The 22,243-nt window shown below is 43.9% G+C and overlaps 1 protein-coding gene across 8 annotated transcripts in view; it reads right to left on the bottom strand.

The window, feature by feature from the left end:
- Positions 1-22,243, bottom strand: part of CLCN3 (chloride voltage-gated channel 3) — an 83,172-nt gene that overhangs the window by 3,862 nt on the left and 57,067 nt on the right. For 5 of the 8 annotated variants that reach the window (XM_019932345.3, XM_019932346.3, XM_019932347.3 and 2 more), the window contains 9 exons: positions 20,800-20,987; positions 19,698-19,820; positions 18,328-18,534; positions 16,138-16,218; positions 14,660-15,205; positions 12,298-12,484; positions 9,418-9,816; positions 4,564-4,780; positions 395-470 (listed from right to left, as the gene is read on the bottom strand). In XM_019932345.3, the coding sequence (XP_019787904.1) occupies positions 395-470; positions 4,564-4,780; positions 9,418-9,816; positions 12,298-12,484; positions 14,660-15,205; positions 16,138-16,218; positions 18,328-18,534; positions 19,698-19,820; positions 20,800-20,987 (2,024 nt within the window). The remainder of the gene's footprint in view (positions 1-394; positions 471-4,563; positions 4,781-9,417; positions 9,817-12,297; positions 12,485-14,659; positions 15,206-16,137; positions 16,219-18,327; positions 18,535-19,697; positions 19,821-20,799; positions 20,988-22,243) is intronic. The other 3 variants (XM_019932349.3, XM_019932350.3, XM_073805733.1) reach the window with 2 other exon arrangements.

Genomic DNA, 22,243 nt, shown 5'->3' with positions numbered 1-22,243 from the left:
AACCACGTCTGAGCCAGAGTCCCCACAAGACGGCCAAAGACCAGGGAACAAGACAGAGACGGGGTGGGGCTGGGGGACACTGTAAGCAGAGCGGGCTGTCCTCAAGGGCACGTATTTGCCGCAAGAACGTCCAAGAGGGTTCACTCGTCCGCCGACCACACTGCCTACGGCCCCAAATCAAGGAAAGACCCTGACGGGAGGCGGGACCCGCTCGCCTTCCCTATGGTGGGGCCTGGACACGCCCCCAGCCTCGCGGACAGACCGCGGGCGTGCGGGGGCGGGAGGGTCACAGGCCCCAGGTTCCCGCCTCGGCCCCGGCGGTCTGGCGGCGTGTGCCCGGTCACGTCACAGCACGCCCCCCACCCCCAGGTCTGGGGAGCAGCCGCGTGATCACCAGGGGCTCGGCGCGCCGCGTCAGCTCCTCCAGGTGCGCTACCATGTTCTTCTTGGTGATGATCCCCAAGACGCTCCTGCAACAGACCACGTGATGCTAATGACTGCGGGAGAACTTGGGCGGGAGGAGCTTCCAATCATGACAGAGAATGCGAGAAAAAATTAAAACATGAACCGTAAGAATGCTTTCATGAGCTTTAGGAAAACAAACACAAAAATGATCTGAAATCCCAGGTCCCACGGCATGAATTCTACTGACTTTCCAAAGTGACAAGATCCTATTTGAAACACTGGTGGGTGGTTATCCTTTTTAAATTAAAAATCAAAAGCACACAATGACGATGACTACAAAAAAGTACAAAGAAACAACATCTATCACAGCCACGAAACTCTGAAATGGAGTTGCATTTGCAGCGTTCTTCCCACAGAGGAGAGTGCTTCTCTCATTTCTGCAATGTCGCCCGCGGCCCTCCTCGCTGGGCCCACCCCGCCGGGGAAAAGGCAGAGGCGGCCCGGGCTCCTCAGGCTCTGGCCTCCTTAAGAAACCCCGTGACTATTACTTGGAATTAAAATGAAAGAAAACGCACACTAAACAAAGCTGACTAATACATGCGCTCCCCGATTTTCAGGACCTGCCGAATTCTGCTTCTTAAAATAAGCTTAATAAAAATGATTTTTTGATTTTATACATTTTTCTCTAAATAATGATTATTTCTCGGTTAATATCATTATTATAACATCAAGCAAGATGATGAACAAATTCTCATGAGGGTACTTGAAAATAATTCAACTGCTTTTTAGTCATTAAAACAAAATTCTGGTAACTGGCTTTAAAATGGAAGTGAATGACTTCAACCACCATGTATGGCAATACAGACAGCGAATGTCAAGAACCCTAAAACGCTTTAATCTTTGAATTCTGAAAGCCCAACCAGCGTGCCCTTCAGGGTGACTGGACGTCCCTGTGCTCCGGTTAAGTCAGCTCTGTATGGCGCTGCCTCAGACCGTCCTGACTTCCTGGAGAAGTCACAGGGGACCTCGTTCCGTCAAAGGCTCTGGTCCCCCACCGACGTCAGTTATAAAGCAGTCACTAGGGGGTGCTGGGGCGGGGCGGCAAACGGAGGGTAGGGAATGGGAAAGCCAGAAACAGGTTCTTTGCTAATTTTTCTCATTATGTTTTAAAATAACGTACTTTTCCTTAAGAACAAAGACAAACTAACTGAAAAACTAACAAACTAACTCAGAGAGCATGGGAGCCAGTTTCCCTCCAAAAGGCTCAAAAAATGCACTACATAAAATAAACACTGACTCAGTAGATGTTCTTCTCTGACTAAATGTCTGAGGTAAAACAGACAAAAACCATCACTTCACTTGCATTTATAGCTGGAATCAAGACATGTGAGCATCCTGACAATTCAGTAAAAGAATCGCAGTTTAGTTCTTACTCATTCTTTTCTACCCAGTTACATGCAATGATTAATTTCAGTTACTGTGTGAGTAACCTCTGCCAAACCGCAAGGTACACAGGGAGGACAGTCACGAGTTTATTAAAGACACAATGGCAAATTTATAGACGTCTAAAGTAATCTTCGTATTTACCAAGTAACAGCCCTAAAAAGGAGGAAATACACATATTTTCTTTCTTTAGTTACTGGAGAAAAGAGATTTGAGAGTAATAAGGGCAAATTCAGTGCTGCTTTATTACTTTCAGAAGTGCAAGGAAAATCAATGCAAAATGTGATTCACGTAGGAAACAATTTTCTGTTCCCTGGAGGTGGTGGTGGGAGGCGAACAATGACGTCAGAGTAAACAGGGCATGACCCAGCATCTTCCCAAAGTATCTATACTGGTTTCCAAGAAACACGAGTTCCAGGAGTTCCTCTGCTCCCGTTTTCCTCCCCTAAAGGGTGCATGTTTGGAAAACCAAGTTTGCTGTTCACCCCCCTCTGAGAAGCCCCACAGTAAAGAACCTCAACTGTATTTAATCCAACACTTTACAAACGCATATGGTCACGGACCTCTTTTTTGAGCCATTCATCCTGCTGGTTCCACCAAGACTAAAAGATTTTGAGAAATTCTGCTAATCAGAATACAAAACGTGGGGAATCTTCAACGCTGACAGACACCCGCCTAGTCTCACTTTCTCCTTGCATCTCAGGGTCTAGGTTCCTCAGGTCTTCTTCCCCCCAAAATACGTAGTTATTTTCCTCCTCGAAGGACCCAGTATGAACTGTAACATACTGACCGTTAGACTCTCCACTAAAATGCAGAAGAGATGAGCTCTCTTCTTCTTTTATCTACCAATCTATTTTCCTTGAAGGACAGAAGTAAGGAAAATATAATCAAGGCCAATAAACATAAAAAGCCACCTCCCACCCCACGCTTTCTTACAAACAGGCAGGATCAGGTAAGATCTTCATCAGCTGTCCCCCCACCCCTTCACTCCTTTCCAGCATCTGTGCTGCTGAGAACCTGAACTCCGTCAGCAGAGTGCACGACGGGCATGAACCCACACAGCCTGTGACATGCTCCACCGGGACTGGAGAAGGACATCCACACTTGTTATGACACAGGAGGACAAGCCACGCCAGGCACAGAGAGCAACACAGAGCAGGTCAACGTTTAATAAGCCAACTCACTCAGCTAGGCTTCCAAGTGAGCCATTCGTTACCAAAAGGACCCCAAACCTTCATGATAAGGTACTCCATTTAGCTTTTTAAACAATGAAGTCTGGTACCATTACTCTTTAAATCAAACATTAAACAGAAGAAAGTAGTTATTTTACAACATACATCTCTTCTCCCATCAGTATCTGTGGCATTTGATCGTCAGCCTCCCTGCCCTTGATCAAGAGCTGCATCCCTCAAATGATTTATTTCCTCTTACCTAGACTTAATCTTAGCTGGTCGGCACAGTGGAAACACCAATCATGGATCGAGTTCTCTAGCTTTCTGTTTCTATTCCTAACCCAATACAGGCTAATATACTGTCCAAGAAAACAGTAGTTTAAGAAATCACAAAGAAAGAAGACAGACTCTATGGGTCAACCACCACGTAAAGCAGCAAGAGGCTGGGCTTCCGAGCTGGAAGGCTACCTGACCCCTGAGCTACGCCGTGCTGACCACGTGCCTGGACACACCTCCCCAGCCTTGACGACCACCTCTGTGCAGGGGGCCACAGAGGTCAACGAGAAACTCGAAGGAGGTGTCCCATCGGGAGGTGTTCGCTTTCCCTCCTTTCTCTACAGAGGGGTGGTGTGTTTTGTCCCTACGGGATCGTTTGTTAAACCGCTGGGTCCTCTAAGTGTGCGGTGTTTCCAGGAGCCTCACGCGGCGCAGGGGAATCATCCCATCTACACACAGTCCAGCCTTGCTGTCATCAGCCTGCAGGTAAAACACTGTGCCTGAGGATTCCAAGTGGGAAGAGCCACACGGTAGGGATCAAGGGGCCCGGAGAGAAAGGGCAGGAGGCAGATGCCAGCCCAGGAGCAGGGGAGCAACGCCGGGCTGAGGCCGGTGCGCTGAGGCGGGCCCGCAGTGCGTCTCCACGCTGCCTGACACCCGCCAGGCCATACCTCCCCACACTCCTACCGTGGGGAAACACGGCCAGTCTACGTGCAAAGGACAGAGAAATCAATTTATACATTTTAAGTGCACTGGTGTTGATCGGCCAGCACCTTATTCAAAAGATTTGTGGATGGAAACCACAGAAAAGCAGAGACAAAGCGTCTGCAAAAGGTTTTCACCTAATTCACAAACCTCGTTTAATTATATATGATTTCCCTCATTACACGATAAAGCAAAGAGTAAACAGCAAAACATTTAGAAAGCTATTATTGTACTGGAGATGAATACTCTAACCATGGCATACTTACAAAAAGAGAACAGAGTGCCGCGGTGCTGCAGGCCGCGGGCTCCGCCGCCCTCTAAGACGGGAAACACCCTCAGCTGGGCCCCGCCCACCCCGCACCATGACGCCCCGGCTCCCTGCAGCTCCGAAGTACTCCTGAGAAATGTCACTTCCTGTTTTGGCAAAGACCTGGCACTTGACACTCTGCTCGCCGTTGCTAAGTGGGACTCCGAGGACCCCCTCCCGGGGAGGGCGATGGGGCTGACCGGGCTCCCCCAGAGCGTCCCGCAGGCTGGCGGCGGCCGGGCCGAGCACACTCACCCGTTGTGCGTGACCAGGCACTGCCGCAGGCCCAGCTTCCGGAAGATGTCCACCACGATCTCCATGGGCGTGTGGTCCGTGACCGTGAATGGGCTCATGTCAAGGATGCTGCGGAGCTTCAGTGGCCGGGGACTCTCTGCTGGGAGGGACGGGGTGTGCTGTGCGAAGCACACGCGGGAACTGCCCACTATCCCTTCCTGTTTTTTTCTGGCACTCTCTGAAGAGACAGAGAAGACCAAAAATTAAAAATTGATACGTTTTCTTTTGTTTGTTTTGTTTTCAGGACAACCTGCTTATTCAGAGATTTAAAACAGTAAGTATACGTATCCTTTCGGTCCCCTCTTTCTTTTACCATCTTCCTCACCAAGAAAAAAATGGACTGCAAAGCCATTTAGCAATTTCTTAAATTAGACAGAATTAGGATCCACCAATAACAAATCATCTTCATGCAAATAAAATGCTTGTGGTATAATTATATCATGGTATAATTTTCTTTGCTGTGGTCTAACTTTGGGGGACAAGGAAGCATACTGGGAATACGGGCTTTTAAAGGCACACAAGTAACGAGAGCACCACTGACTACAGGAACGCACCCCCAAGAGGCCTGCCTGTGCCGTGGGCCACTCCTCCTGCCTTGGAGGCGGGACCACAGAGAATCTCCTCCTTGCCTGGACGGTGTTGTCTATCCTACCCCTGTGAACCAGCTAGTTCTTCCTCTTTTCTGATGTTCAAGCTTAATTTTCTAGGTGCGTCATGAGGTGGGTTGAAAGTACAGTTACACACGTAACGGACACCGACCGACTTTCGAGGTTTATCTGCACAGGCTCCGTTCATTCCCGCTCTCCGGGGCTCCGCCTCAAGTGCTTCTGTCCTTTGCCTACTTCCTCTCTGCCACCTCTCAAACTGTGAGACAACAGGTGGCCAGGACGCAGAAAACGGCAGAGGAGAGACCGTGGGGAGGAGAAGGAAACCCGCGAAAGGGAGAGAACACACAAGCAAAATGAAAGAGCTTACGCTCCTCGTTAGTATGAATCCAAAGCTGTGTGTACAAATATCCTATTTGTCATACTGAACACATTCTGAACATGAGTTTTGCCACAAAAATATGTAAGCCAAAATAACAAGCACCAGCCCTACACGAGCAGTGAGCCCAGCTCATAAACACACAGCGCAACGCCTTCTCCTTCCGCCCAGCAAGGCCCTGCTTCACTGTGCTGTCACGGTCAGTGACGTTCTAGCGCTAGGAAGCACCTCGGAAGCATGAGAAGGGCACGGAGAAGAAGAAAGCCCACCAGCAACTGACAGAAATGACTTCTGAAAAACGCTCGTTAAGCTGCTTTCAGGCTAATGGCTTGTGAATGGAGGAACGGAGGTGCTGTTAGCATGGAGGACAGTTGCTCTGTGAAACCTGGGAGTGACAGGTTCCAAAAACATCCCTCAGGGATCTTTCACTTGTATTAATTTCATTTGTATTAATTTCATAAACCAAAAGAGTCTCTATACTCATAAAATGGTGTTTCAACTACCTGAGCAGGTACAAAGCTAATTTTAACTCCTACAAAGAGATAAACAAAAGGCTGGTCCATGTACTGCAGTTCGGATTATTGAGTAAACGCTGTTTCACAGTCTAAGGCTGATGATAATACTGCCATGGGGCAAACCTTCAGCAGATCCTCTCTCCCAGGTGCACAAGCTAAAGCTTTACTCTGAACAGAAGCTCCTGAGGGGGCAGGAGAAAAGTACAACGAGGGGAGCAGCCTAACTGTCACTGCGCCATGTACCTTTCTAATCGTGTTCAATATGTCAATGGTATTCGAGTTCTCATGCATTAAGAATCTCCCTGTAAAACTCACAGCTCCTAGCACATCATCAGAAAGGAGCAAGTACGCTTTTATACCTTAAGGTGGAAAACAGGAAAGATGATTCAATTCACACTATAAATGTAGTATTAAATATATGCTTCATTGTAAACAAATCTATAAAAAAGCATTCAGCCTCACTTTTACATCTGGACAAAAAAAATGCAGGAGGAATGTCTCTCCATTTGGACTAAACTTTAACACAGTAAACTGTCATCTACTCCTGGTGAGAGTCCATGGCAGAACCACGACTTCGTGCAATCTGAAAATACCTTACAAAATTACAAATGCACTACTCTCTGGTCCAGCGATTCCATTTCTAGTACTTCCCTACATCTGCATAGGCAAAACGTCAAGTACACAAGGTTATCAGATATGTGAGGTGGCAATTTTTATCACAGCAAGGCTGAAAACATCTTAAATGTCCATCAGCGGGAAGCGGATTTAAAAAATGATGATGTATTCCACAGTACATCCACTCAGTGGAGTACTGTGTAGCTGTTAAAAATAAAATGATTTGGAAAGATGTCCAAGAAAACATTGTTTAGTGAAAAAAACAAGACACAGAACAGCACGTATTGGGTAGCATGTTATGACTTGTTTTATAAAAAAGGAGAAAACGTATACACTTACTTACACAGGCAGAGAATGATACCTACAGAAAACGTAAGAAGCCAAGGAGACAGTTGCCTACGGAGCTAAACTGGGGATTACGAGGTCATGGGTGAGAGATTTTTCATTATATACCTTTTTTCTTCTTTCTCTGTATGGCAATTCATCACTATAAACTTTTAATCTTCTCAAATTTGAACTATGTGAATGTACTATCTACATACAAACTAAAAAAAGGGACTTCCTTGGTGGCGCAGTGGTTAAGAACCCGCCTGCCGATGCAGGGGACACGGGTTCGAGCCCTGGTCCGGGAAGATCCCACATGCCGCAGAGCAACTAAGCCCGTGCGCCACAACTACTGAGCCTGTGCTCTAGAGCCTGTGAGCCACAACTACTGAGCCTGTGTGCCACAACTATGGAGCCCGCACGCCCTAGAGCCCGTGCTCTGCAACAAGAGAAGCCACTGCAATGAGAAGCCCCCGCTCACCGCAACTAGAGAAAGCCCATGCACAGCAACAGAGACCCAACGCAGCCAAAAATAAAATAAAAAAAGATTTTTAACGATATAACATAAAATTTAATGCCGAGTTTATAAATAAATTTGGAGAAAACTGCTCTTTTAAAATCTTGAGTTTTCCACCCCCAGACATAGTATATAGTTCACAATTTATTCAAGCATTCCTTTCGGTCCTTTGATAAACTATTTTATATAAATATCTATAAACTACATATTATATACAAAACTCTAGTGTATAGGTCTATTTCTCCCATTCAAAAACTAAAATTTACCAAAATATATGTTGGCAAATATTTAAGCTGTGTTAAAGAAAATCATGCTGTGACTAACCCTTCTGATGACATGAGTTGCTATTTCACACATCTAAAGTACCCCTATTTCCCTTAAACTGACATTATCTGCTATCCCCAATGTTCTATTTCTCAAGACAGTTATAAAATCAACTTTTAAAAATATGTCCACAGAATCAATGGGAATATAAATAATTCTTAACTTTACCACTTTATCTTTTAAAAACCTGGGCTTTTTTTCCTTTAAATTTCTACATAAATTCCAAAATTCTGACCCTTTTCTTTTTTGCTTACTATTACAACGTAATGAACAAAATGTGGACAGCGAAACTCTTCTCCGACTGTAGGTCGGCGGTGGAGATGGCTCAGAGGCTAAAACACTTGAACACCGCCACATCTAACACACACTCCGCCCATTCGGACAACTACCAGTCTATTAGCTCAGGGGAATGCTAGGCTTTGAGCAAGTCTCCCAAAGCTGCAGCCTTTTCCTTAGCTGAACTGGATATTCTGCATAGGCTCTTTTCTTTTCTTTCTTTCTTCTTTTTGCTTGAATAGCTCTTGTAAACTGAGAGCTTCCAGTTTGCCTTGAGATATGCTGCCCATCTACACCATCTAGGCTTCCTTCTTCAAATGGCTCAAGAACTGAAATATTTTACAACCCTTTGGCCACAGAGGTAAGTTGGAGGGAGGTGACGGGCTCACAGGAATGACCTTTGGGGACAGGCTGAACGCTCTACATTTTCAGCTCCGAGTCCTCTACTGAACACCAGGAGTATCAAGGCAATGGCTGGACAAAAATACCCTCTATCACAGGGGTCCCCAACCCCTGGGCCACGGACCGGTACCGGCGCGTGGCCTGTTAGCAACCAAGCCGCGCGGCAGGAGGTGAGCGATGGGCGAGCCAGCGAAGCTTCATCGGCCACTCCCCATTGCTCGCATCACTGCCTGAGCCATCCTCCACCCCTACCCACCCGCCCCGTCCATGGAGGAACCGTCTTCCATGAAACCGGTCCCTGGTGCCAAAAAGGTGGGGACCGTTGCTTTAAACTATATATTACAAGTTAATACTGTAAATCTACATACAAAAATTGAAAAAGCAAAACCCTATGGATCTGACATGAGACAGACCAAAGATGATGGAGTTTTCAGTAACTTGCATTCAAACAAGCCAACTTTATTAACTACAAGAAGGTATTTAGCTGTATGCCTCGGCAGTTACTAAGGCCTTACATAACATGCTATTATGAATACTGTCAAGTTAACAAGACTTATCTGAGTGAGAAAAGAAAGAGCCGGACTCCAGTCCCTGATAACAATGCCAAATCAAAAGATAAAACAGTATTTAGCTGGAAAACATCCCACGGAAGGGTAAATTCCTTTCCTAAAGAACCTAAGATATTACGAGACATAAAATACACTGCTTGTCCCCACAAACCCAACCAATTAAATTTTATAGCTTTCCTTTCTTTCAGAAATCTATTACATATTTATACTCGTCCACCTAGGTATCTAGATACCAACAGACAGAGCCGTAGATAGACGTATATGTGTGTGTAGTTCTTTAAAAGGGTACCTATTGCAATTGTCAGGTCTCTTCTGAGGGCAAATCCCACTAATCTCTGAGACTCTTTGGACATTATGACAGGAAAGCCGTTGTAGCTGGTCTCGTTAATCATGTTTTCTATGTCATCCACGGTCATGTTGTCCTGGGTCAGGACGGCCAGTGGAGGGTCACTCCTCCGAGGTCTCATGACATCGGCAGCCAGGGTGGTATGAGTGAATTCTTCTTTTGCATCCAAGAAAGGGTATCCATTTAGCCGGATGTGAGCTTCATAAATGCCTTCCCTCCCAAAGGCATCTCCAACCCATTTACTGGTCATTACTGCGGCCATCAGGGGAACAATATACTCCAAGCCTCCAGTGAGCTCAAAAACAATGACCACCAGGGACACAGTCATCCTTGTCACACCACCTGAAAAAATAAGACCACAGGTCAGGAAGGGCAGGGTCCTCATCAATCCACGGTGGTAGAATTTTTGCACTAGGCAGGCGGTCACAAATTGTAAACAGAACTTAGTGAAAAGGATCATCGCTATTTCAATAAGATCTAGAGAAACCAATCTTCTTTGTTCATAACACAGAAGACTATTAAAATAACATTTTAAAACTGGTTTACTTCAGACAAAAAAATCACAGCTGACCAACTAATACAGTTTGCCATTTTGGTTTACTGCTATCACAAAGACATAATTTCACCGCGATAAAAGCTTACAAATAATTCTTAAAGAACTTGGTGAAGCACATCATAGCTAATTTGCTTACTACCAATTTACAAATTAAACTCGTGGGTAGAATATTAAATTAATACATTTCTCCCCTCTAAATCTCTTCAAAATGAATAAAACACTCTGACGCCTTGCGGTTTCTGTTAACAGTGTAATGCCCCCGCTTAGAAAACTCACCTGAACTATTCCGGGTACCTACCAGATCACCACTGTGAACTCTGCTCTCTGCTGAGGCCTCCCTGACCCAGGCCCCTCCACCCACGCTGTGTCTGTCGCATGTCTCTGGCTACCCACACCTTATCTTCCGGCTACGCTGGTCTCATTTCCAACTGTGAAGACTCTGGGGGACCCACTGTCGCAGAAACCACCACACACTCAAAGCCAAACCCCTCTTCTCCCCCAGAGAGTTCCCATCCCGGCCCCCAACTCCAAGACCAGACAACACACTCCTCCTGACAACCCAGTGGCCACTCTCGGTTCATCCCTTTACTCTATCCCAACATCTAGACTCTCACCTAGTCCTAGCTGATGTGCTCTGCAAACATCTGTCTAGGAGCCCCTTTCTCAGTATTCTATTACCCACTTAGACCCTCAAGTCTCGGCTCCTGAATGTGAGCACTGTTTCATCTAACCTCCCTGACTGCGGGCCCCATTACCTTCCATCCACATTATAAGCCACGTCCCCAGGTTAATCTTCCCTAAGTGCTACTTTCACCATGTTGCTCCTTTGCTCAAAAACCTACCAGGGCATGTCAGTTGATACTGTGCGAAGCTAAAGCTCTTCCTTTTTGTGTTTTAACCTAACAATAGAAGGGAGAAAGAACCTACTATATATTAGGTATCTACACCATGCCAGGCATGCCCTAGGTGGTTTACAGAGGCTTTTATTTTTTTAACCAAGCACGTATTTTACCAGGCACTGTGCAAACAGCTTTATATGCATTTTATTTTACATAATCCTCAAATACAACTGTAGGAAATAAGTAGTTATTATTTCCATTTTAAAGATAAGAAAGATAAAAATCAAGCCGTAAAGGAATTTTCCCAACATCATCCCACTAAAAATGGCAAAGCCACAACCCTGCCACGGACCTGACCGATTCCAAATAGAAATTCATCCTGACATAAGTCACTGCCTCCTTCTCACCAATCCACCTTTCTTTCCCAAGGTGCCCAAAATGCACTCTCTACTCCAACACTGCCAGGCTCTCCAAAGGCCCCCGCGTGCCGAGTTCACCCGTCCCGACCCCGCTGCCTGCACACCACTCTCCTCTTCAACAAAGGCAGCTCCTTCCAACCCTGCTCCTCTTCCAGAGCCCCTGCCGCCACCCTCCCTCTGGATCCCCGCAGGGCCCATGACGACGCTCCTGCGCTGGGGCCCATCGCCCCGTGCGGTGCTCCTCCGTTTAACCAGCGCAGGCCTTGTCCCCCGACCCGCGTCTCGCGAGGGGAGGGCCCACGCTCACATTTCTTTCTGTACCGCTCGCCGCGCGGCGCTCATCACAAAGTGGATGCCTGCTTGCTGCTCTGCAGAAAACGATTCTTTCATTTAATATTACACTTTGGAAGATCAATAACTACACAATTCTGGCTCACTGAACAAAACTGAGTCAAAATACCAATTATAATTAAATATTATAACCAAAGTTTAGTGAAATTTTAAATATAAAATAAAATAATGATTTTTCATGTCCAAGAGGACAACTCTTAAGAATGTAATGCAGACATTTTGTTTTTCTTTGCCTTAGAACACTAGTTAGCTTTCTCCTTCGGCTGTAAATGCATCTTAAAGGACCTTCTACTAAGGCTGACGGGGAACCTCTGCAGAGGCGGAGTAAAGGTACCCCGAAGCTCTGCTGAGTGCTAACCCAGGAACCACGCTAGAGGGGCTGCAGGTAAGGCAAGCACCCTGACAACGAAAAAACAAACACCTCCTTGGCCAGGATTCAAATCAAGCCTCTGTTGTAATGAGATGTTTTCTGCCCTACAGCATCACGCGATATTAAAAAGATGTTAACTGCTCCTACGGCTTTGCATTAACAAGTGTGCAGGGGCTGGCGAGATGAAAACCAGTGCCGCACAGGCCACGTGCCTCCCCGTGCCCTCCTCCCCCACCCCGCTCCTCTCTCAGCCACAGACACACGCGCGCACGCGCGGGGCCCCGTTACCTAAGCACGCGGCCGCGCCGACCATGGCGTAAAGGCCGGGGGTGATGCAGTCGGCCCCGACCTCACACCACTCCTTGAAGATGAACCAGTCGTGGTGATAGTAGGCCAGCTGCTCCACTGCGATGCCCACGATGCGGCCGGCGATCGCGCCGATGGCCATGCTGGGGATGAACAAGCCGGACGGGACCTGCAACGGGGCAAGCGCTCGGTGAGGCACGTCCTCCGCGCGCCTGCTCCAGACCTACGGTCTAAGCCTTGAGGCACAACGCAAAATCCTGGTGCAAAGGGAACTACAGCAAACCCTTGTTCTAACTGTAAGGGCAACAATCCCACCAGCTCAGTTACAAAGTAACAACCCACACTCCCCAGCCCAAAGAGAAGGTGACCCAAGAGTTATTTCTCCTTTAGCTCAGGGGTCTCTTCATGCCAGTCCCTTACATACACACATACGTGAAATGATTAAAAGGCGCACAGTTTTCTGGATTCAATTTAGTGAGGAAACCAGGAACAGTACAGACCAACTATTTAACCAATATTAAAAGACCAACAGCTCCAACCTGCCGGGCACGAAACGAGCCCAGCACAGAGCAATACGTGTTGACGACTGTGTCAGGTCATGAAAAGAATATGCACGTAGAAGGGATCAAAACAGACGTTTCACTCTCCCACCAGGTATGCCCTCAGCCAGAGTGGAGGGCAACGTGGGCCCTGGCGGCCTGCCCGCTGCCTCTGGCTTCCGCGGGAGAAAGCTGGATTTACAGAGCAAACTCCCTGCAGAAGTGGGGGCTTTAGTGGCTCTTCTAACTTGATTCACCATGAAAAAAGGGGAAACTTCAGGGCTTTTCTATCACTTAACCCTTACGCCCAGCGGACTAAGGCAGAGCACAACAGAAGAGAGAGACGGTGGTTCAAAGGCTGCTGCCGCTGCAGTCTGCTGAGCTGCAGCTGTCCTCCCGTGGCTCACAGTGCTGTGTCACTAGTGAATGGTAGCAGCTGCATCAGCCGCAGGGGCCGGCCTTTAAAGAACAAGGGTCCGAAGGACAGACATCTGATTCCCACACACATCACTGATGATCATAAGAATTACATCTCTGGCAAATGACTAACTGATGAATGTTATTCTCACTTTCATAAATTCAAAAGAAGCAATGTCCCAGGGCACAAGGCCTAGCTGCCTGAAACCCCGGGTGGAAAGCCCTGGTGCCCCCAGGCCTAGTGACTGAGCTCTGAGCCCACAGGGCCCTCTCCAGCCAACATCCCACAGCGATACAGGAGGCAGAGCCAGGGCTCCCCACAAACACCCACACCCTAATTCCTGGGAATTGTCTGCTGCAGGGTTGTTTAATCAGCTGACCTGAAAACAGGAGATTACCCCGAAGATATGGGTGGGCCTGAAGTAATCACAAAGGCTTTTTAAATGTGAAAGAAGGCTTTAGAAGAGTTCAGAATGCTGAGATAAAGCAAAAACTCGACCAGCCGTGGCTCTGAGGATGAAGGAAGGGGGCCAGGAACCAAGGCACGTGGAGGCTGGAAAAGGCAAGAAGACAGACTCTCCCCCAGAACCTCCGTAAATCCCTGTTTGCACCTTCACTTTAGCCCAGGGAGATCCAATTTGGATTTCTGAAGTCCAGAACTGTAATAAATGTACGTGATTTAGTGGTAATTTGTCACAGCAGCAACAGGAAGCTACTAAAAATGGTTTTAAAACATGATGATCAATTCTCTGACACCCCTTCCCACTCTGAGGTACAGTGTGTGTGCCCTCCCTGAACCCGGGGCCTCTGTGACCGCACAGAGAAACAGGACTTAACAGGAGGTGTGCTGCAGGACATCCTTGCCTAGGTTAGAAACGGTCCTCTTGGAACCATGCTCTGGGGACCCTGAACTGCCACCATGTGAGGAATCTACCCACCCTGAGGCTGCCACGAGGGAAAAACCAGAGACAGACAGGCAGTGCAGGAGGCCAGCTGTCTGAACCTGCTCAGCCCAGGTACCTGACACACGAATGGCTTTGAAATGACCAGCCGAGCCGTGTCTTGATGACAACCGTGGAACTGACCACGAACACAATATGCCCAGCTGAGACCTTCCCATCCTACTGACCCAACATCAAGGGCACAGTAAGCGGTTCTCTTAAGCTGCTGGGTTTGGGGTAAGTTGTTAACCCAGCAAGAGATACCACGCTCAACAATATCTCCTAAAAAACTCTTCTTTTCGTTACTAAAAATTGAACCCAAAAGATAACTCTTTCAGCCTACATTTACGAAGCAACCATCTTCAGATAAAACTTTCACTTCTCATTCCACATACAAGTGCTGAACACGCCAAGACTACTTACATATCACCTCACAGGAGCACCTACCTTGATACCAAAAGTGAACACTGTCATTATGATTTTAAATATGAGTGCCAAGCATAACTGCCATATAGCTGAATATACTCCAAGGCCTGCTGGACGATCAGGAATGTCATCAACGATTTTACTGGCGTTCATGTCATTTCTGTAGTCACAGAGAGAAGAGGATTCCAGGGGGCCGCAGTCTGTGAAGAGCTCTTTAATCAGTTCGCTGGTGTTGAGCCTCGTGTAGGGATTAGGGAAGGCTGCCACGGCAGTGATGGCTGCAACAATGATGACCTCGAGAACAGGATACTTTCCAAACTTGGTGGATTTGCGTCGGCGGCACCAGGCAATATTTGCCCTAATGAAGAAGGCTCCCCATAGCCCTCCAAATACCCCGAGGAGAATAAAAGGAAACAGTTCGAAAAGGTACCACGGTGTATGATACTCCACATAAAAAAGGACCAGACGGCTATTACCAAACGGATTGATGGATCTCAAAACAAATGCAGCCACTAAAGCAGCAAAAAATGATCTCCATAAAGTTTTTAGAGGAAAATAATAGCTAACCTAAAAAAAAAGGAAAAGAAAAATTAATGCTGTAATTTTATAAGATAGTTCTGATATGTTATAACTTGAACGGTAAATATCAACACTCTAAATTTTGCTGCAGCTAGAATGTACATATAATGGATTTTACCGTGATAAGAAAAATACCACTATTTAGTAACGTTGGCTATCACATCATTACTAATTCACAGTATCAACTGATTATAAATGTCTACTAATTATTTAAGATACCTAGCCTTGTGTTATTTTTAAAATGAGCTTCAATGCCAATTCAATCATGGTAGTTAAGAATAAATGTACCACCACCAACTCCTGTTAGTTCATAAAGAAGTATTTAATTTCCCTCTTAGATATTAAAGCAAAAAGAAGAACATAAACAACTGGGAGAGAAAAGTAAATTTTAAACATTTCTAAGTCACATTTTTGTGTCAATGTGTAAAAACTCTTAAGCACCAGTGAGAACACAAAAACAAAATATTCCACTGAAGCGACTAGGATTATTTCCTTAAACATCAATAACTGCCACAGAAATAATCACACAAGAAAAACTTAAAAAGATGACTTAGAAACTGATTAAAAACCTTTAAATAAAAACAAATTATAGAATTTAGCCAAGAAGGATGGTTTCCAATATTTTCTATTTGTGCTTACTCTTAATTATGTTCAACAAAGTTAAATTTTAAATAATCACTAACATTTTATATATGAATAATATTTTGAAAGACTTTTCTCAATAAAGAACATACATATTACTTTTCATGACTTTTTAATGTAAGAAAGAGTGAAAAATAACTATGAAAATAAATTTGAAAACTTAAAAGCAAATTCTGTATCTATTACACTAGCTATAAAACTGAAAAGTGTGCCAAAATACATGTGCAATGGTAATTAAACATAATTTTAATTGCTGGTGGTGGTTGTTTTTAACCTACCTCTTCCAGGCTGAAAAGAACTCCTCCGATTGGTGCACCAAAAGCTACAGAAACACCTGCAGCTGAGGCAGCTGATAGCACCTACAAAGAGGATGCGGGTTATTTCACATGTTCTTATAAACTCAAATATACCAAACACAAATTCTTCATGTTACTCAAATTTTCGAAATGCCCTTCTGAATTTAACTCGCATGTCTCCCTCTCTCCAAGCAAAGACAAACATTTCTTCTAAAAAGATTTTCTTCTCTTCTGCTTTAATTGAAAGGTCACTCTTATATTCAATATCCAGTCAAAACACATTTGTATGAGATACACCAACGTAATAAGCAGGATGTAAAGAAAAGGCAATGACCACAGACAACCTTCGAGATGTGTGCTTGAGGACACGAGTGGAGAGACCAGTGGAGACAGTTGTTTGTTTGTTTTTAAACAGGATATTATTTCTTCAGATTTTGGAGCTCACTGCTGCATCATTAATAATTACTCTAGCCCACATCCTAGTGAAATGTCCAGGGAACTTAAAACCTATCGAGCTCCCTACAGGTTCAGTTCCCTAAGTCCTCTGAAGAGTCCGCTACTGCCCCCTTGGGAGTCTCAGGTGAGGGTACAAACCATGGCCACCCGAGGGCGCACGCCCAGCACAGGTCACAGCAAGGAGGAAACAGCACTCACGGTCCTCCCTCCAGTCCCCAGGCGGCCACTGAACGCTGCCCACCTCCCACCAGGGCGAAGCCAAACACACATATCAAGTCACTGGGCATCTACTGGTAATCAAGTACTTTTCTAAGTCTTTATTCCTTTTACTACTTTACTCCAGTAAATATCTGAGGCTACCAAAGCATTTCCTCAAATGGTGAATTCTGACATCTCTGAAAGAGAAATTTGAAATAATAAAAATTAAATTGTAAGTGTTAAGAGCACGAACTCCATAGTCAGGCTCCACAGTCAGTAGTTGGTAAATTAAAAATGAACAAATTCTTGTTTTAATTAAATTGTACCCGGCTTTAGAAGGCAGACTGCTTATTTGGGGGAGGAGGGAGAGCAAATCTAACTTACTATTTTGTGTTTTTTTCCACCAACAGGATTGCAGACAACAGACTTAACTGAATTCTCTGATTCTCTGTTTAATATAATAGAATTTTACAATCAAGCTAGCACCCACATACTTAAAAGTCACAGATGTTTTCGTCTGTTTCATAAATATCTAAGAATCACTTAATTTAAACATGTCAAGGAAGTGGTCAAGGGAAGAAGAACAAAATACGAAGCCTAAATGCTTTCAACTAACGTGTGAACTCTAGTCATTTACGCGCCAAGGTGTCAGAATCAAGTTAATGTCATAAACATTACTAATCTTCACAGTGTGCACATTAAAATCTGGGTGAATTTAATTTCTATAGTATTTTCTAATAAATAAATTTTTGTACTTATAATGAATAAATAAAAATTAAAATCGTACTCCACAAATGTCAAGGTACAATAGCAAGTAAAGGAACTGCACTGGGTAGACAAATGCAGTTGAGACTGGGGAAACAGGAAGGGACTGGGCTCCCAAAGTCTAGAGCTAATAAGAAGGTCCCAGGAGCCCACTTTTCTTCTAGAAAATATCCACACCAACCTAGAAACCTCAGGGGAACTCTATGATATATCAAGTTTAAAGGTCTCCTAGAAGATCTCAGGCAAGACGAAGTCCTGTATCCCCTTAACGTGAATCTCTGATGTAACCTCAGGAGGTTAAAGACCCTTCGAGCTTCCCTAAGGTGCCAGAGAGCTCTGTGAGATGACACACCTCTCCCACTGGGCATCAGAAACCTCCTCCAGAGGAAAACAGCTGGTGAGATGGCCCACCCCAGGAGAAACACTGATCCGGAGAAACAGGAGTAAAACAATGTTACATTTGGGAAACACTCCGGAGGAGGAGAGGTGTCAGGCAAAGCAAAAACAAATGCAAATCTTTGTGAAATGCAGCTGAAACCAACGACACCAGGCCATCTAAACCTCCCTGAAATACAGGAGTGAGCCGCACTGGGGATGGACTCCAGACAGATTCTGGAGATCATTCAGAACACATTAAAATTGTAATCTGAATACAGAATGTATCCAATGTGATCCTTACACTAGGAGATTCTTCACTGATTAAGTCTATGGAACAGATGTTCGTCTGTCAAATAAACAACAGAAGACGCTTACCTCTCTTTTCTTGGCTTCATTTGTGCTGTACTTGGGAAAGAGGTAGGAAAAGATATTTCCACAGCAACAGGCAACGTGTACCAAGGGCCCTTCTTTCCCTAAACTCAAACCTGATGCCACAGCCAGTACTAATGTGATGGTTTTAATCATTAAAGTCCATTTTCCCAAGTAGCCTCTGATGATGAATCCACTCAAAATAGTTTTAATCTACAAAGGAAAGATCAAGGCAGCTTAATTTCCTGTAAGAAACATGAGACCTTAACTAATAGATTACTCTCTTGTTTTACTCACCCTGCAAATTTTGGTGGACAATGGAAAGATTCACAATTCATTTTCTGAAAGCTTGAACTGTTACGCTCTATGTAATAAATCTGTAACGTATTCTAATTCTCTTCCCCAGCAAGGATAGAAGGCAACCCTATCTCATGAACAAAACTAAAATACCAGGCCATGTTAAGGGGCTACAGACTTCAATGCAAGGGGTATAATTACATAACCAGCAAATGGTAAAGTGGGATATTTCTGTTACAGACATATAATAAAGTTAGATACATTTCAGACATTCTGTGTCAGAAATAAAGATATCTTGCCTTTAAAGATATTGTGCCTTCTCAGAGTACTGTAATAATGTGTAATATTTTCCTATATATTAAGAAGGATGAGTGACAACTGCTGAATACTACACAGCATTGCTCCTTATTAAAGATATTCTTAATTAATACAGCTTTAAAATCACTAAAATTGTTTTTAAAAGCAATGCACTAGAAAGAGCTAGTAACTTATTTGAGACAGAAAAATAAAAAGGGAAAAGAAAAGAAATAAGTTCACATCATGTTCAATCCTAAGTATATTCTTCTTTAAGTCACTGTTGATAAAAAATAAAACCCAGAAGTCTGTACTATGGACCCACTATGATCAAATATTTATTTTAAAGTACAAAAGGGTTATAAATGTTAACTGCCAAATTCAAGGATTATTAACTTATCTAATTAAAAGATAGTTATAAAAAGAAAATGAACGTAATCAAATCCAGTTCATATGAGCAAAACATCAACTAAGTCACCAAAGAACTTGAGGCTGCAAGATACTTTCCAGGTTCTTGATGTTTAGCTCAGGGCTGATATTCGTTTAGTCATGTGCGAAATTAGTGGTGAGGAAAAAAAATCAACCTCCACAGCAAACAATGAAATGAGTATGGGGAAGAATTTCTTTCAACGATGTCTACTATCAGCTGACATTTAAAAAATTTTCTTTTTCATATTACAGACAAACCACTTCCCCAGAAAAACCACTACTTTTCCCCCCTACAGGCAAAAAGATAAGTATCACAACTGCAAAATGTTGATGACACTAAACACTGCATGGCTTACCTCTGGAATCCCAGAGCCACAGGCATACGGAGCAAACACCTTCACCAGGGAAACGGCAAGAAAGGCGAAACTCAAGGCCCAGAAGATGTACATTATGTAGTTCATGATGTACGAACCAGGACCCTAAGAAACAAACAGTTCAATAGCATGAACTTAATTTACGGGCGTCACTAATTCAAGTGCTTGCCACCTAAGCAGCTTGGGTAAAACTTGTAGAAGGCTCCTGGTTTGCTGCCACAATAATAAAAGCTGTACATGAACGAAATATTTAAGTAGAGTCTAAAAACATATTTGTATACGTACCAAGGAGACCATCTATTTAATATTTTTCCTAGCTTCATCCTGATCCTCAAAGTCTTGTTGCCAAGAATCTCGGCTGCACTTCAATCTCCGCCAACCCACAAACCACTTTTTGGAAACAGTTGGTGAAGACAAAACTACCTTCACACTCAGATTTCATTTTGCTGCGATTCTCCTGAAGATTAAGTGAGGAACAGCATACTGCCCATCTCACCAGCAGATATATTATTTTTAGTGCTAAAATTCAGCTATGACAAAATTTAAAAAACATATCCATATCTTACCATGTAACCATGTATATATATATAAAATATAATATTCTAACTTCTGAAATGTTCTTTATAGAACATCAACAATAGTAAAATACTCATTTAAAAACTGTCATGCCACAAAGAAAAATCTCGGCATTTTTGCAAGATCTCTCCAGTTAGAAGGCTTATTTTCACTAACATTTTTCATAATTCATACTTCCCAAACCATTGTGATGTACTATGTTAATCGGCACTTTGTGGTTACACAGCTCCTACTGCACTTCTTTTCTACAATAAGAAATACATTTTACGTCATAACCCAGCAGATTTGTATGTGGCTATGCAGTTAATAGAAGAGCCTCTTGAAACAGTACCTACATTTTACTCACGGCAACGTATTCTCATATTTTCCATTCTATCCTATTACATTTCTTTATTTTCCTTTAATGCAGCTGCAGTCATCTAACGTGATTAATTCTATAATTAAATGAATTGGAGACTCATTTCACGGTATCAATTATTAATTCACTTTGAGACAAAGCAAGACTCACCTCCGCTTGCCCTATGATTAATTCCGCCCAGGTTTTCCACTGTGGACATTTATCCCTCTCCTCAAATGTGGTTTCATTAGACCCCCAGCAACACTGTTCATGGTTGTACCACAGTGCACTAAGGCAGATGCCCTCTTTGAGGTCAGTCATCCAGTCGGCGGCGATGTCTATTAAACCAGCCAATGCCCCTGGAAAAAATGTTGGAGGTGGTGAAAACAGGCAGTCCATTTCTGGGGAGCCCAGAACTATCAGGTTAAAAGGGTCAAGGAAAGCTGGGGACTCCCTACAAATAAAGGGTCATAAAGAGAATACTACACAAATTTAAGATTTCAAATCGTATTAGAAATAAGTTTCTATTACTTTTTAAAAAGTGTAAATAGCTATTCTTTAAAATAAAACTGTTATTCTTTGCTTGAAATTAAAACTACTTACATCATTAAAATTCACTGTGATTTTTAAAATGTGTTGGAATCTTCCAAAGACAACCACCTGGCAGGAGGGGCTCATCTCAGGTTGTGAAGTCATAGTTTTTACTAGTGTCTTTTAATCTGAAACCTAATCCATAGATTTACAAAGGATCTCAAGCTCATTAAAATGGAATATCCGTTAGAATTAGTGAAACTCATGGCATTAATGAATTACTGTGACAGACTATCAGGTTTGTTTCTTTTTTTCTTTTAAGAGAAAATCAAATATACCAAGATCATCTTACTGACAGAGTACAGAGAATACACAAACTTATGGTCAAAATCTAGGTCCTTCTCATATAAAAAGATCAATGGGTCACATAAACAGTGGGCAGCCAATAAGGGGTATCAGATTGCCTCTACTCTCTACACAAATTTTAACTTTCCCTTGTGTTCTTGGGGACAGAATCTTCCACAGTGGAAGCTGAAAGTAAAACAGCCCTTCGTGTTTGTTTTCACATCTTCAACTGCTATTAAAGTCTCACCCAGAGGGCCTCTGGGCGCGGTGCAGCCCACACGGAGCTTAAGTGTGGGCTCTGACTGTGCCCTGCCGACTCTCTAGCTACATGACCTCGGTCAACTCGCTTAAGCTCTCTGTGCTTAGTCCCCTCAGCTGTTAAGACTCAGACCATAGGACTGCCATGAGGTTTACACACACGTAAAGCTTTTGGAACAGTGTATGACACACAGGAAGCACTCAATAAATATTAGCTATTTACTGTGATGTTAACATTAAAATATACTTCACTGATCATCTGGTCCAAACCATGTGTTTTACAGATAAAGAAACAGAGCGAGAAAGGTCACCCCAATTGGATAGACACATACGCTGACAGAGCCAAGGCTAGAACTCTGCGCCTCCTGCCTCCTAGTCTTATATTTAAGAAGATTTTTGGGAAGGAAAGAAACAAATGCTTCTAAAAATCGAAAAGTACCTGAGAAAAAACTGCAAGAAGGAGGGGAGAACTGTTTATTAT

This window comes from Tursiops truncatus, chromosome 6 (assembly GCF_011762595.2).
Source record: "Tursiops truncatus isolate mTurTru1 chromosome 6, mTurTru1.mat.Y, whole genome shotgun sequence".
In the NCBI taxonomy this organism is placed as follows: Eukaryota; Metazoa; Chordata; class Mammalia; order Artiodactyla; family Delphinidae; genus Tursiops; species Tursiops truncatus.
Note: the sequence above shows the minus strand (reverse complement) of the source record. Positions and strands in the feature narration are given on the sequence as shown.